Below are 14,853 nucleotides of genomic sequence, written 5' to 3'. Positions count from 1 at the left end.
GTAACCACCACACATGAAGGAAAATAAGCAAAAACCAGAATGTAAACGTCTTTCCATTTTAAAAATTCTGGTATTCTCTACCCATTTAAAATAGCTCGTTATGCCTCCACTTTTTCATGGTCTTTACAAATACTCACCTCTGAAATCCTTCCTATAGTAATTAGATGAAAGCCAAGATGTTTGCTGAAACATCTTAAAAATGCACAAAATACTTGTGCAGGTTATATGTAAAAACTATTTATGTAGAAATATGCAAGGTAACTCTTATGGCATGCTATTTTACAGTAAAAAAACTGCTAAAAGGTTTGATGTTCTTCCTTTATTGTACACAGCCACTACGAAAAACAGAAAGTTTCCCAGAACGAAGAAGGCAGTTTCAGAAAAGTACACAAACCAAATTTACTGCAATTTCCCCAGAGCTCAGCTTTAACAACAAAAATTTAGGATAGCTGCAAGCATTAGGGCAGGGCTACAAAAATTTTCAAGATAACGTGTTCATACTTTTTAGTATATGTACAGCACTCTGAAAGCCCGTAGGTATTTAACACTGTACTTTCCTAATTCTTCTTGGAAAACAAGCTAACAAAAAAGTTTAAGTTCCTGTCTCCAGCAAGGCCTAAGTGTTTTCTAATTGTCTAATAAAATTGTTAAAACCAAACCCTATGATCTTCCTGCAACAACTGCAAAATTGATTCCTCTCCCTCCTTCAACTAATCCTGGTTTCTAAATGGTAAATTTTTCTAAGCAACCACCAGAACTACCAGGGAAACATATAACTTCCAAGTCAGTTTGTAAAAAATATTTTTAGAAGAAAGTAGCAAGTTTTTGACATTAATATGACAATATTCTTTCTAAAAGTTATTAACATACGATTTTTCCCAATATATTTTCATTTATGACCTGAATTACTCTAGAAATATTTCTTGTATTATAACTTACTGTTAGGATGTGACAAACTTTCATCAGTCATCATCAAGAGAGTAGTGACAGTAGGAATCAGTTGTAACAAATCAGTTACAACGTGTCTACTTCTGAGGTTTTAAAGGGTATGCTTTTCAAGCCTTCCTATTAGGAAATTTTTCAATGTTACTGTTTCAAAAATTACTTGCATTGGGTTTGCACAGCAAGATTTTGGAGGGAGTGGGGAAACCTGATGACAACCAAGGTTTTTTGGTATTATTTGGTTATAGGCAAACTAAAACTGGTATTTTCAGATAGCTTAATAGCTTCTAAAGTCTTGATTAGGAAGATTTTATTGTTCATGTATATCCTTGAAAACAAATCCTCACCACATCTGTCAAAATTTGGTAGGACCAGATCATTCCATCAAGAGCTCACAGAAACAAGATAATATACTCCAGAAACAATTTGTGAAAAACTCAGATCCATATTTCATATCTGCCACAAAAGCTCATCAGAGTAATAACCCTCCTTCTCCTGGGTGTTATCCTACCATCTGCTGCTCTATTACTTATCTTTATTTTGCAACTAATTAACAGCATAATCTTCTAAATTCAGCAAGTTAATTATCATTATTGTGGTCTTTGCAGCATCATCAGTCCTTATGAAGTCTTGTCTCTCCACCCCCAGAGAACATATGAAAATGAAGTAGGTTGTGAGAGGGTCTGTTTCTTTAGAGTAGGCTCATTAGGTGTTTGCTGATTAGCTCGGCATGCAGAGAGACAGGTCAGAAGAATTCTGCTGAACACAAGGTCCCATGCCGGGCTCCAGCAAGTTAATGTTGGTTTCTGAACATTTGCCAAGCTGCCCTCTGTCACTTCTCAGTAGAAACCTCCTGCAGAAAGTCTACTGGTTGCCCACTGAGCGCAAGGTATTTCTCAGATTGTGACAAAAGGTTTTATATGCAAAGAAGGAGACTGAGGAAAACATTCAGTGTTAAAGCAACTTTTAAGTTTTCAGAAACTTCTGCAATACATGCAGAAGGGTCTGAACATTAAGTCTGCACTCACAAGCTGTACACTCAAAAAAAGATGTTTTACAGCTGCAACTCAAGGCTCATGTTTCATACACCAAAAGCCTACAATTACAGATCTTCTCACAAGATCAGAAGCAATTCTGCAACATTTAGAATCATGCATCCTTATCTTAGTGACAAAGTTTTTTTGTTTTGTTGGTTTTGTTTTTTTAAAGGCAGCTATTGCATCTACTTCTAAGCCTCTCTAAAATACCATAAAACTGACTTATACGTTTGATTTTACTTAAGTATGTGAAAGTTAGTTTCTTTAGCATAACAAACATGGAATCATGTCAGAAAAACTGACAATTTATATTAAGCGTGACACAGAAATCTGAAACTCATTTTCACTTCTATTGAATGTCATTCTCAGTACAAGATGGAAGGGTATTTTCAAAAGAATAGCAGTAAAAGACAGCTTGTGTCTGAATAAAATCTCTAGTCATTTTTCACTTCAGTTCTACAACTAGTAGGAGAAGGAGGATCCAAGAACATTCAAAACTATAGTTAACAATGTCTTTCACAGGTGTGACTGGACCAGCTATATTCACTACAATAACTTCAGTACTGGGGCAATAAAATTAAAACACAATCTAATTTCATGTGATTCTTCCACAGCACAGAAACACATACAGCACTGTACATGTTTCTGTGGTGAAGCAGACACTAAGATTGTGCTTAATGCACTCTTCTACTAAATGTCAGCTGTTTCAGTCAAGAGCCTCTTGCAATAATGTCACCAATCTAAGGATTTGGCTCAATGCATAGCCAATTTTTAAACTTCTGTCTGTCATCGTTTTATGATTTTTTTTTAATGACTTTTTTTTTCCTCTCAGTCATTAGTCCTTGCAGTTGACATATATTTTTCTATCTGCTATTTCACTCAGTGAACCTGTTCCAAAATGCAACTGTCCCTCTCTGGAATTCACATGACCATTTAGTGTCAAGCAACTTAAACAGTAAAAGACTACTTCAGAAAAAAAAGAACCAAGTTCTAGAGGTAACATCTCAGTAACTCGCTCTACATGAATAATCAAAACTGCCATGCTGAAGGAGTTTGACACTTCAGATTGAAAACTTTATCAAACATAGAAATAAATACACAGTTTTGTTTATTAAGTTTGGACACTAATCTAAAAACACTTACAGAAGCTATAAGAGAGCCCATTTACCAAAAGGAAAAAGTCTCCAAAAGCTGCCCACAGTGGGAAAAATTACTCAGCAAGTATCTTAGTTCCCTTATCCTTAAAGGGTTTTAAGACTTACAACAGCTGAAGAAAAATTTTAACTGTGTTCTAGGAAGGCATCCCATGCCCATTATCAAAGACGTCTTCTACTAGTTACTTTAAGCTTTAGCTTTTAGAAATGAAAACATCGATTTGTTTTACTAAGGTTCGGTCATGAATTTATAAAAAAAATATACACTGCTCTTTGTACAATTTGGAACATGCAGCTCATAAAAAACCAACAGGTATTCATAAAAATAGAGAAAAATGTGTTGTTTTCATGTTAATAAAAATCAATAAATTATCCAAATTCATATTTAAATAATTAAGTTTCATAGCATTAGGAAATAATGGCACTACAATCTCTAATTTGACTTTAATTGGTTCCACACTTCACTTAAAAAAAAAAGTTACACAACAGTAGGCTTTTGTAAGCAGGTAAGAGAGAAATAAATGACTGCGATAAGGAATGAAATCAGAGCATGAAGTGCTTTTCTTACTACAAAACTGCATTAGCTCCTTGAAATGTCATGCAAGACATGAACTGCAGAAATACCTTCTGCAAAGGAAGGCCCAAAGCACAAAAGCCTTTCTGGCCACCTGGGCTCACTGATGGCTCATATTCAGCTGGCTGCTGACCAGCATCCCCAGGTTCTTTTCCAAAAATCAGCTTTCCAGACACTTTCCCCCCAGCCTGTAATGCTGCCTGGGGTTGTCAGGATCCAAGTGCTCATACAACCGTCCTCGGCCCATGCATCCAACCTGTCCAGATCCCTCCACAAGGCAGAGCCTGCAGATCAACACTCTTGCCCAAACTGGTGTCATGTGCAAACTGACTGAGGGAGGGCTCAACCCCTTCATTCCGATTGTTGATAAAGACATTGAACAAAACTGGCCCCAACACTGAGCCCTGGGAACACCACTTGTAACTGGCCACCAACTGGATTTAACTCCATTCACCACCACTTTCTGGGCTCAGCCATCCAGCTATTTTTTTTACCCAGCCACGAATATGCCTATCTAAGCCATGGGCAGTCAGTTTCCCCAGGAGAATGCTGTGGCAAACAGGGTCAAAGGCTTTAGAAAAGTCCAGACAGACAACACTGACAGCCTTTTCCTCGTCCACTAAGTAGGTCACCTTATCACAGAAGCCAAGCAGGTCAGTGAAGCACAACCTGCCTTCCACAGATCCAAGCTGGCTGGGTCTGATCTCCTGGTTTTCCTGTATGTGCCATGGGATGGCACTCAAAATCATCTGCTCCATGACCTTCCCCAACACAGAGATCAAGATGACACGCCTTTAGTTCCCAGGATCCTCCTTCTGGCCCCTCTTGAAGATGAGCATCACATTTACATTACATTACTCTGGTCACCTGGGACCTCCCCAGTTAGCCAGGACTACTGGTAAAAGATTGAAAGAGGCGTGGCAAGCTTTTTCACTAGTTCCCTAGTTGCATAACCTCACAACACCCATGTAGTCCTCCTGAGTTGCCTGCCCCTTCTTCCACAGGTCATAAACTTTCCCTTTTTTCCTGAGTTCCAGCCAAAGCTTTCTGTTCAGCCAGGCCAGTCTTCTTCTCTGCTGGCTCATTGTTCATCATAAGGGGATGGCCTGCTCCTGAACTTGTGAAATTTTCTTCTTAAAGGATGTCCTGAGCTCCTTTGCCCTTCAGAATTGCCTCCCAACATGAGGGAGAAATGTGGCTATGGTAGGCAAAGAGACAGAGGACATGTTACCAGTGTTCTGCTAACTTAACTACACTAATAAATCCACAAATTGCAGTATACCATTAATGCACAAAACACACACTGTTCATTTATTAAATTTGTAACAGCTTGTATTTCAACACTATATGTGAACTATTAATGAAATAAAAAACAAACTGTAAAACTAAATATTAAGTCTTCTGTTGGCTTAACCAGGAACACAAGTGAAAAATAAACCTGGTTACCATACCTTTGCAGAATTGAGTATGTAGCAAGTAAAATTATTTTCAAGAGATACATGAAAAAGAAGGGGGTTGATATCACAAAGACTTAAATTTTAAAAATTAAATGGAACTTTGCATTTAATAAACCATCACATATCTGCCAACAATACATCACATGGCACAGAGACTTAATCTTCCTGTTTGGAAGCTCTTCTACATAAACATTAAGTTTCTCATTAAATTGCTTTTACTTTCAGAGTGATAAGAAATTAAGTTTTTTATTTTTTGCGAATAGGCACTATATAAAAGTAAATGAGTGTAAGAAATACACATAATTCTGATATTCTTGAATTCTACTCATGCTTGATATTAAGTGACAAGAAAGGAGAGAAGAAATACTGCAAATACCCTTTTTACAGTCTCACTTTAGAAAAAAAGATAAGCAATCACTGAAGTGCATATATTAGCTAAATTGTAATGAGAAGGCTAATGAGACTGTTAAAATTTAAGTCTAATGATTTTTGTTTTTCTTTGCATTTGAGTGATTGCTTCTTTCAACTTGACATCAAAGTCCTTGCCACATCCATGTATTTCCTTTCTGCCCTTAAAAGCTTTTTAAGAGTAAATTGCTCAGTAATACACTTAAAAACCTAATTTCTTGCCCATCTGAAAAATTATTTGGAACCAATTCCTCCTGGATTTCACAAAGCAGAATTCAGAGTATAAGTTTCCTAACTCTAAGACATGCAGTTTCTGAGAAAACAGTTCTTGTTTTCACTTTCTTACATTCTTCTTTCCTGGATTTAAGGTAAACTCATTTCATCAGAGCTGGTTACATTTAGATATCTCCTCAAATATTAAAAGATTCCTTTTCCCATTCCCAGGGGGACAAGGATGCACGGAAATACACCTTCTTCCTTTCTGTCCCTCTCTATACTCTTTCAAAAGTCCTCAGGTTCAACAGAGGAGGAAACTGAAGGAAGACCTGACAGCACCAGGCCCAGTCAGTGCACCAGTAATCACCTCTTCTCAACAGCTTCAGTACCTGGTAAATGTGGTCTAGTGTGCCCACCCTACTGGAATCCCACTGCTTCACACAGCAGAATAACCAGTATTCTCAGATTCACTGTTTTTTATATTGTGAATTGAGAAGCGAAAATGGGTAAGGAAAGACAGCCCACAGATTTAGGACAATAGAAATGAGGTATCAACGAATGTTCAGGGCATCCTCACACTTACCAATATTAATGTAGAAAAATATATTTTATCTAGCAGGTGTTCCTGATTCTTTTTTTGCACAAAGTAAGAGTTGAAGGAAGACAAACACTATTTCAGAGGACAGATACTGTTTATGGAGGCATCTTGTAAATATGTAACTGGTTAATTATTGTTTAATAATAGGTTATCTATTGCTTTAGAACAGTTGGAATAAACAAACAAACGAGATAGCAAAAAAAGAGAAGCAACTACCTAACGTTGCAGAAAATTTTTCAAGAAATTGATTAATTCATCATAAATGGATCACTACTATTAAGAAAAATAAACAAACAAAAACCAACAAAGACAAAACCCCCAAAATTTCTTTTGCTTGTTTTACTAATGATTTTTCCAAATAATTCTCAAACCCCCCAAAATACCCAACACAACAGAAACAATCTCCACACAGAACAATTTGTTAACTATGTCAGTAATACGTATCTAATTACAAAACTCTTGCCAGGTGGATTACATCCAGTTAAGATTCTGAAAACATTTTTTAAAAAAACTTTTTTTTCCTAGTTTTTTAAGCAATATCATGTTCTTTGGGAGGAAACATACTCTGCTTTTCTGAAGGAAATGTTCACTGTTAAGATGCTACTAATCTTGTCTTTCTTCCAACTAATATTTCCCATCCTCCGATACAAGGAGCAAGAAGGAGTTTAGTTAAAATCTAATGAATTTAAAAGAATGTTTAAAAATAAAATCAACAGAACTAACATAGGTTGAAATTGGAAAGAGCGGTAAAATAAATGCAGCTGTTATTATTCTGCTTTTATTAAACCTGTACTTGCAGAATTTAGACTAACAAAAGAAAACTAAAGCTGTTTTAAAAAGCAACAGAATTTAATTAATTTCTGAAGTTATTCTTCTTGAGGAATAATGGAGTTTTTCACTTACCAATTTAGCCTCAGACTGCACTGGCTGTGGGGAGGAAGGCCCTGGGATTCCTGGGATACTAGGCACCATGGTGACAGGTCTAACAAGCTGACCAGATAAAGTATAAAAATGAAGAAAACCTGAGTATGTTATCATAATAGAGAGCATATGACAACCCTACCCTCTGAAGCCAAAACAGCTATCAAGGTGCTTATAACTAAGTTCTATGCTGCACTTATGCAAATCTGCTCCACTTTCAAATTAATATAGCATCATGCTTACTTACTGGAACGGCAGCAGGGACATGCACATTAGAATTTGTGATAGATGCAGGAATAGCAACAGGCATGGTTTGTCCATTAGGAAGATGTAACAGCAGAGGAAAAGGACCTGGAACTGGACTGAAAAAGGAATGAACTATATAAAAGAAAACTTATCCAGAGAAGAGAACAAGTTTACACATTATTTTAAATTGGTTTGTTTCTTTACAGGTGTAATGTAATATTCATTTGGAGATCAAAAATATGAACTTAGTGATGTGGAGAACATGGCATTATATCTCACATGTAGTGAAAGTTACATGTTTCATGTGTAGTAAAGCACCACATTACACCAAAGCATCTCAAATTCATACATTAACTGCAGAAACAGTAACAAAGTAAACAAGATTTTCAAATTCTGCAAGAAAACATTTTACTAAGATTTATGTAACTTACACTATTGGTCTATTAGATGATGGAGCCTGGGTAATAACAGTACTAGAAGTTGGTGATGGTATTGCCTGTTGAATAATAACACTCGAGTCAGAACTCGTAAGCAGTACATTAGGAACTTGTAGTGATGCTGGACGAACTATTGTTGATGTAGGCTGTGCAGTCTGCTGCAGTGACACTTCCTGAGAAAACATAAAGGTTAATCAGTTTGTAAATTACAGTTAGAGACCACTAATTCCGACTGTTAAATGAACACAGTTTGAAGGAACAAATGAGAATTTCAGTAACATTATGCAAGTAGAATCAGTTATACAATTAAAAACATTCAAAAAACGCCTTCTAGATGAATCATTTAAACCATCAAAGTAAAATTTGTTCCAACGACAGTGATTTTAGCTTTATGACAAACCTGGAAATTTATGCTAAGGCTGCTATTACATATAATTCAGTTTTGATCAGATTTTAATTTTTTTTTCCCAACAAACCCATGGTGCTATCAACACCATCATGTTTACCCACACTCCAAATAAGGAAAATGTTTTATGGTGTCCTTATGTACATTTCAGTTTCAGTCCATTGTTCTGGCTTTAAACAAGAGAAACAAGAGTTTTATGGTTCAGTAACAATGAAAAAAAAATCTGTTTTTTTTTTAAGCTTTTATCCTTAACCCATGAAGCTCTCTTAACTAGAGTGATAAAAATACTTGGAGTGTTACATTCAGAACTCTGCAAAAATATACACGTATCCTGATGCAGAAAAAATTTCTTGGGCACAGGACTTAAACATTTTTAGGTGCAAATAAAGAGTAGACAGAAATTACCATAGTTCTTAGCTTAGCAGTCAGGTAAAGTACATTATCAATTGAATGTTGTACTTGCATTTGCTATTTCTGAAAAGCTAGAAGGCCTTATTGTAACCAAAGCCTTCCTCCTCAGAAAACCCTTGATATTGTCAGACTTCAAATTTACCTTCAGACTGGCTTTTTACAAGTTATTTATTCTTTTGACAATAGCTACTGCAATCAATGACACATGAAATCACATTCTTAAGACCAGCAGACTTTTGCTCTGCTGTTTCATAGAATCAGCTGGGTTGGAAGGGACCTCCGAGATCATCAAGTCCAACCCTTGATCCACTACTGCTGCGGCTGCTAGACCATGGCACTGAGTGCCACATCCAGTCTTGTCTTAAAAACCTCCAGGAACGGAGAATCCACCACTTCCCTGGGCAGCCCATTCCAAAGTCTGATTACCCTCTCTGTAAAGAAATTCTTTCTAATATCTAACCTAAACCTCCCCTGGCACAGCTTAAGAAAATGTTAAACTGTAATTCAATGAAAACATCTCATACCTGTGTCATACAGGTTGCACTGATTATTATTTCCTCTGAATTAAGCTGAAGTTTTGAAAATTCATCCACAAAGCTTTAAGTACTAAGGTCTTAGCTCTCTTAACAGATTGCTTTTCTTTTTGTACATTAATGTAAAATGTGTGTCCTCCTCTGAGCAATTTGTAGAATTGTAAGTTTGCTGGCAAACTGCAGCCTTCACAAAGGAAAGGACTTTCAATGAAATTTTCTCCCTCCAACAGCTGAATTTGTCATCAGGATTCACTAGTTCATTCAGTCTTTTCCCCATGGGATCTAAAAGACTATTCACAGCGAATGAAGAATTTTTGGAGTCTAACAGTGAGCTGAGTTGAGGAAAGCAGGAATTTTTTTCTTTAGTATCAATCTGAGATATAATATTGGAACACAGTACCTAGAATTACAGATAAGCATTCAGTAAAGAGAAGAAAACATCCAGTACAGAATGGCAGAAACAGAAAAACCCAGAGCCCAATGCATACTCTTAGGACAAGATTAAATACTCCTTTGCAAATCAGGAATTTGGTAGAACAGCTGTACAGCTCTTACTCAACGAGAAGAGTCTCAGTGAAAACATAAATGAGACTGAACTGTTTGTCTGTGGGACATTAGAGGAAGGCATAAGGGGAAAACACTTGCCCTGATAATCTTTCGGCAATGTCCAATTCAGAAATTAGCATTGTGTCATTCTTCACTGGTTTCAGCTTACCCTTTCCTGCCTGCTGTTACCCTTTCCTGCCACTATTACCTCTCTCATTACTGTGAGCAAGGAGCCACTAAAAAGTCCGTTCCCATTGTAGGATCTTGACAGAGGAACACCCATATTTGCCTCTTACAGCCAGCTGAGGTCTTTTTTCCTTGTTCCTTCTTTCATCTGAAACATCTTCATACATGGTAACCACATATATAAAAAAGTACATGCATCGTTATAAGTGCAGTTATATGAACACTCCAGAATAAACAGCTATCACAAAGAAATTCTGAACTCCATAAAAGAGAAGAAAAGGACAGTTGGTCAAAAGCAGCCATGGAGCCATGTAAATGCAAACACTGTCAACAACAGCAATGCCATAACAGCCCCTTCTGTATGGGTTTGTCCCAGTGGCTTCTCTAAGTACCTCTGTGTGTGGATGGTGAAACAGCTATCAAAATAGAGAAGGTCAAGAAAAGAAGAGCCAAGAGGCAGCATGTGCAAGTCTCTCAACAACAGATAAGCTCCAGAGAAAACCATCCTTGCAGCAATTCATGAACTCAGAACACCAGCTGAATCTGTATGCTAGCATGAACATGCTGTGCAATTCAGACAACATTCAAAATTACGGTGGCTCTTATATGCAAATCAGGACTACAGGACTGTATATACACTTGATAAAGAATGGACACTTGGAAGAACTTCCACAGAATCATAGAATGGTTGAAGCTGGAAGTGCCTGTTAAAGATCATTCCAGTCCAACCCTTCTGCCATGGCTATGAACATCTTCCAGTAGATCAGGTTGGTCAGAGCCCCAGCCAACCTGATCCTGAGTGCTTTCTGAAGACCTACCTAGAAGTCACTGGCATGTCAGCAAAACCTTCTACCTCTCAGCAAGCAGCTGGGATTGGTCTCCCAAGTGTTGCTGCAACCAGGTAACAACGTATGAGTGAGCAAGTAAGTTATGGCAGTCTGTGAATACTTCTTTGTTCTTCATAACAGCAACTTAATTAATGGGTGTTCTAATAAATAGTGACTGTAAAACTGGATCTCTCCCTCTCCTACTAGGAAAAGGGCAATTTGCAACTTCTAGACAAAGTGCTCTACGAAAACCAGATTTTAGCAAGAGTCAGAAGATGCATGGATAAAATTCTGAAATAAATTTGTAAAATTCTGAAAGTGAAACCTCACATACACACAATGTTATTAAAGACAGCATTTATGTTTTGTTTAGAAGATCAAAAATTATCTTCAACCATTAAAGAAATAACACATTTAATGACAAGTGTGTTTATGCAGCTAAAAAAGTATTTTCAACTTCCTCTTTACATTAACTTGCTCTATGCTATGCTGAGAAATGCATGCAGGTGCTAGTTACTGCAACAACGTGGCAATAACATAAGCTGCAGATTTAGAAGTATGACTCTAAAGGAAGCTGATATTTTACAAGCATATAAAAACAAAACCAAAGGCCCACCAGTCTGATGGAAGATACTAATTGGTCACCAAGGCATTGCACCAATGAAGTATAAATTTTGCCTGGAATAAAATACATTGAAAATATATTCTGCTAAAGAATAAGAAAAACAGAGATGAATTTGCAGTCATGAGACTAAGTCAAAGTGATCTCTACCTTTAGCCACCCGTGCAAAATAGATTAAGCCTATTCAAAGGTATTAGAAAGTTACTGAAAGGACTTCTCCTTTATTCTTGTAACTAAAGCTCACTGTATTGGAAAATACCTCACAGAACAGGATAGCTACTGAAATGTTTTCAGATGTACATATTTGCAAGTATTTTCTATTTAAAAGCAAATATCATGCAACAACTTTCTAATGCTATCAGTAAACAAACGGAATTCTTTATACAGAAATGTAGAGGGTCAGAATTAGTACATTATTACTAATTCACTATTACTGTAAGAAAACTGGTTTTCAAATAAATAAATTAGGCAATTAACTACCTGAAAACAACTAAGCAATTTTTAAAACTCTGTTGAGGGTCACCCTTTAAAGTACTGTTAATAAACAATCATAACATTTGAAAGCTCTCACTATTTTAAGGCTTAAAGACTTCATATACTTCTAATGATACCTTGGTCTATTCAAAGCATAGCATCAACTCTTACTGAAGCCTAATAGAACTCATGGAATTCTTTGAAAACCAGGAAAAGAATTAAGCAGTTTTTTAAGAATCTCCAAGGAATTCTTTTGACAACTACAAGGAAAATTAGAACTGCTTTGCACATACGTTAACAGGCTGTAATCATTTCAGGCTGTTAAAATATATTCAGCCAACGAAACAGTTACAGTGGTGTACATATTTCTAAAACAGCTAAGTCCTGGGGAAAAAAAATGTCTCCTTCAATAAATCTAAAGGAGAATACAAAATGCTGAGAAAACAGCAACACTCTGCTCACATTTCTCAACTTCTACAGGCCACATTCAGCAGCAGCACCACATTCCAAGCAGCACCCTCAGCCTTGCTCAGCTTGTCTCTACAATCAGACATCAGAACAGCATTGAGCAGCAGCACTGATACAGTGACACACTGAAATTACATCATGAATGAGACAAGCTTATAAATACTGCCAAGCATTGAGATATACTTTTCACTTGATGCTAATAGATACTGAATCACTACTGTATAAAGATACTAATATTATCTTCTGCCAAAATTAGACTACTGGGAATAAGTATTTGCAGCAAAAAAACCAAACTAACCTCTGAAACAAAGAACAAATGAAATAAAGACAACTTATGATTTGGACTATGATTCACTTAATCTAAGCAGTTCTTTACACATATTTCTTTAAACTACTTTTACTATTTTTGAGACTACATGATTGCTTTGATTACCCATGATCACTCATCCTTGCTAACTAATAAAACTGAGCAAAGCTTTTTAAGGACAAATCTGAACAGAAACTCTCTTCAGTTTCTGTCACACACTCCAGGCTGTTCTCACATTGGTTCCTGTTGGCAGTATAAGAGAAAGAGTTGAAATCAGAGAGGTTCAGACTAGATCCAAAGAAAACCACTTTCCTCACAGGAACAGCTGGTACTGGAGCAGGCTGCAGGGAGAGGCTGTGCAGCCTCTCTCCCACAGAGGTTTCAAGACCAGACTGTGTAAAGTGCTGAGTAACATGTTCCGATGTCAGAGCTCACTCCTGCTTTGAGGAGGAAGTTGGACCAGGAAATCCTGCAGTCCCTTCCAAACTGAATTACCCTGTGATCCTAAAATATCCTGCTGATTTTTGGGAGTAAGGTTTTTGAAGTAAGACAAGAAATGATTAATTTCACTAATTTTGCTTCATTTTATGTTCTTCAAGAGAACTCCACATGATGAAAACATTGTAAGTCACATATCAAAGTGATCATTACTATTAAACCATTTATTTACTCATTAAAGCAACAGTTCTAAAACTGATTTGACTACAGCATCCTCTAGTGACAGACAAAACCTCAGTCTTCTATGAGTATTAGGTAAACTCTAAATAAGCAAATGCCTGGGATCACTTTTAAACACATTGCTATATCTTAAAGAGTATAACATTTGAAACAAAATTACCTGGTGCTTAGTTTTGTATACTTCTGTAGAACATCCCCTGCTGTTCTACAAAACAATTTTTGGTAAAACATAGGCTAAACAAAAACATACACATGAAGGGTCCAAACGTCTGATGTTATTTAAAAGAAAAAACAGTAAAACAAAAAAAACTTTATTTGGGTTTTTTAACAAATGATGATGCATAAACAGGAATAAAGAGCCCCTTTAGTGTTTTCTAACATAGCGTGAATCTTAAATTTTACTTCCTTTCTAGCTTTACTGGAGGGAAAGAAATAATTGCAATGAACAAAGCCAACTAAAGAACTGAACAAATGATCTACACTGGAATAAGGCAAATGAAAACTCTTTTCCTTTCAACCACCTAAGTGGTGTGGCTATTACCATGTACAACAAACGTACAGATCATCAGAAGCCTTGAAAAATAAATTCCCAAAAGAGAAAAATAAAGGTTCTGACCTTTTCATCATTGGTAGTAGACTCTGGATGAGGTAAAGGACTATCTTGATGAGTTGTCTCTACAACTGAAGGTTCTTCAATCTTATTTCTTATAATTGGTGTTGCAAGAGGAGACAGATCTAGAGGCATCTGTGAGAAACGATGTAAACCAAAATTACTCAATCTCTAAAAAATTAAACTAAGCAAGAAAATGTAAATAACTAAAGAGAAATACCAGCCCATAACAACACAGGTGCTGATGTTTGAAAAATGATGTTTGCAGACGAATTACCAGTCAAGGTTATTTTACCAGCAGCTGCATGAACACCAATATTCAGTAACACCAATGTCAGACTTAGTATTTTCTTCTTGAGAATTAAAAACATTCTTAAAGTTTTCCTTTCCCAAGAGTCACAAGAAAATTATAGCTGAGGAAGGATTGTGTTACACTTAAATTACAGCTAAAATAAGGTACTATCCCTCTATAAATTACTAGACTTCATGCTACAAAGCACAAAATCCTAACTATATTTTCAAATCAAGAAAAGCTACTATGGACAATTAATTTCAAGCTTATTGCAGCAAATAATTATTGAAAAAGCAATTTTTATATCACTACACAGGCAAAATCCACTGGGACATCTGAAATGCCACAAAGAAATTAAGTTACAAAAGTACTTAAAGCAATACTACAGATTTGAAAGCCTACACTCCTGTCTAGTCTGCTATCCAAATACTTTTGGAAGAAACCTTCCCCAAAGCTCATCTTCTTTTTAAGTTCTTCCAGATGCCTTTTTTTTTAATTCAGTT

General features: G+C 36.4%; 2 protein-coding genes across 6 annotated transcripts in view; one reads left to right on the top strand and one right to left on the bottom strand.

Annotated features, from left to right (window-relative positions):
- Positions 1–14,853, bottom strand: part of ATF2 (activating transcription factor 2) — a 47,595-nt gene that overhangs the window by 17,625 nt on the left and 15,117 nt on the right. For 4 of the 5 annotated variants that reach the window (XM_064660785.1, XM_064660782.1, XM_064660783.1 and 1 more), the window contains 4 exons: positions 14,065–14,193; positions 7,985–8,163; positions 7,555–7,669; positions 7,290–7,376 (listed from right to left, as the gene is read on the bottom strand). In XM_064660785.1, the coding sequence (XP_064516855.1) occupies positions 7,290–7,376; positions 7,555–7,669; positions 7,985–8,163; positions 14,065–14,193 (510 nt within the window). The remainder of the gene's footprint in view (positions 1–7,289; positions 7,377–7,554; positions 7,670–7,984; positions 8,164–14,064; positions 14,194–14,853) is intronic. The other variant, XM_064660784.1, reaches the window with a different exon arrangement.
- MTX2 (metaxin 2) overlaps positions 3,948–14,853 on the top strand; it is a 515,033-nt gene continuing 504,127 nt past the window's right edge. Inside the window, exon 1 of the mRNA XM_064660788.1 lies at positions 3,948–3,952. The gene's annotated coding sequence lies outside the window, so the exon portion shown is untranslated. The remainder of the gene's footprint in view (positions 3,953–14,853) is intronic.

Source organism: Pseudopipra pipra, chromosome 7 (genome assembly GCF_036250125.1).
Source record: "Pseudopipra pipra isolate bDixPip1 chromosome 7, bDixPip1.hap1, whole genome shotgun sequence".
NCBI lineage: Eukaryota > Metazoa > Chordata > Aves > Passeriformes > Pipridae > Pseudopipra > Pseudopipra pipra.
The sequence above is the reverse complement of the archived record's forward strand: the minus strand, read 5'-3'. Positions and strand labels throughout refer to the sequence as shown.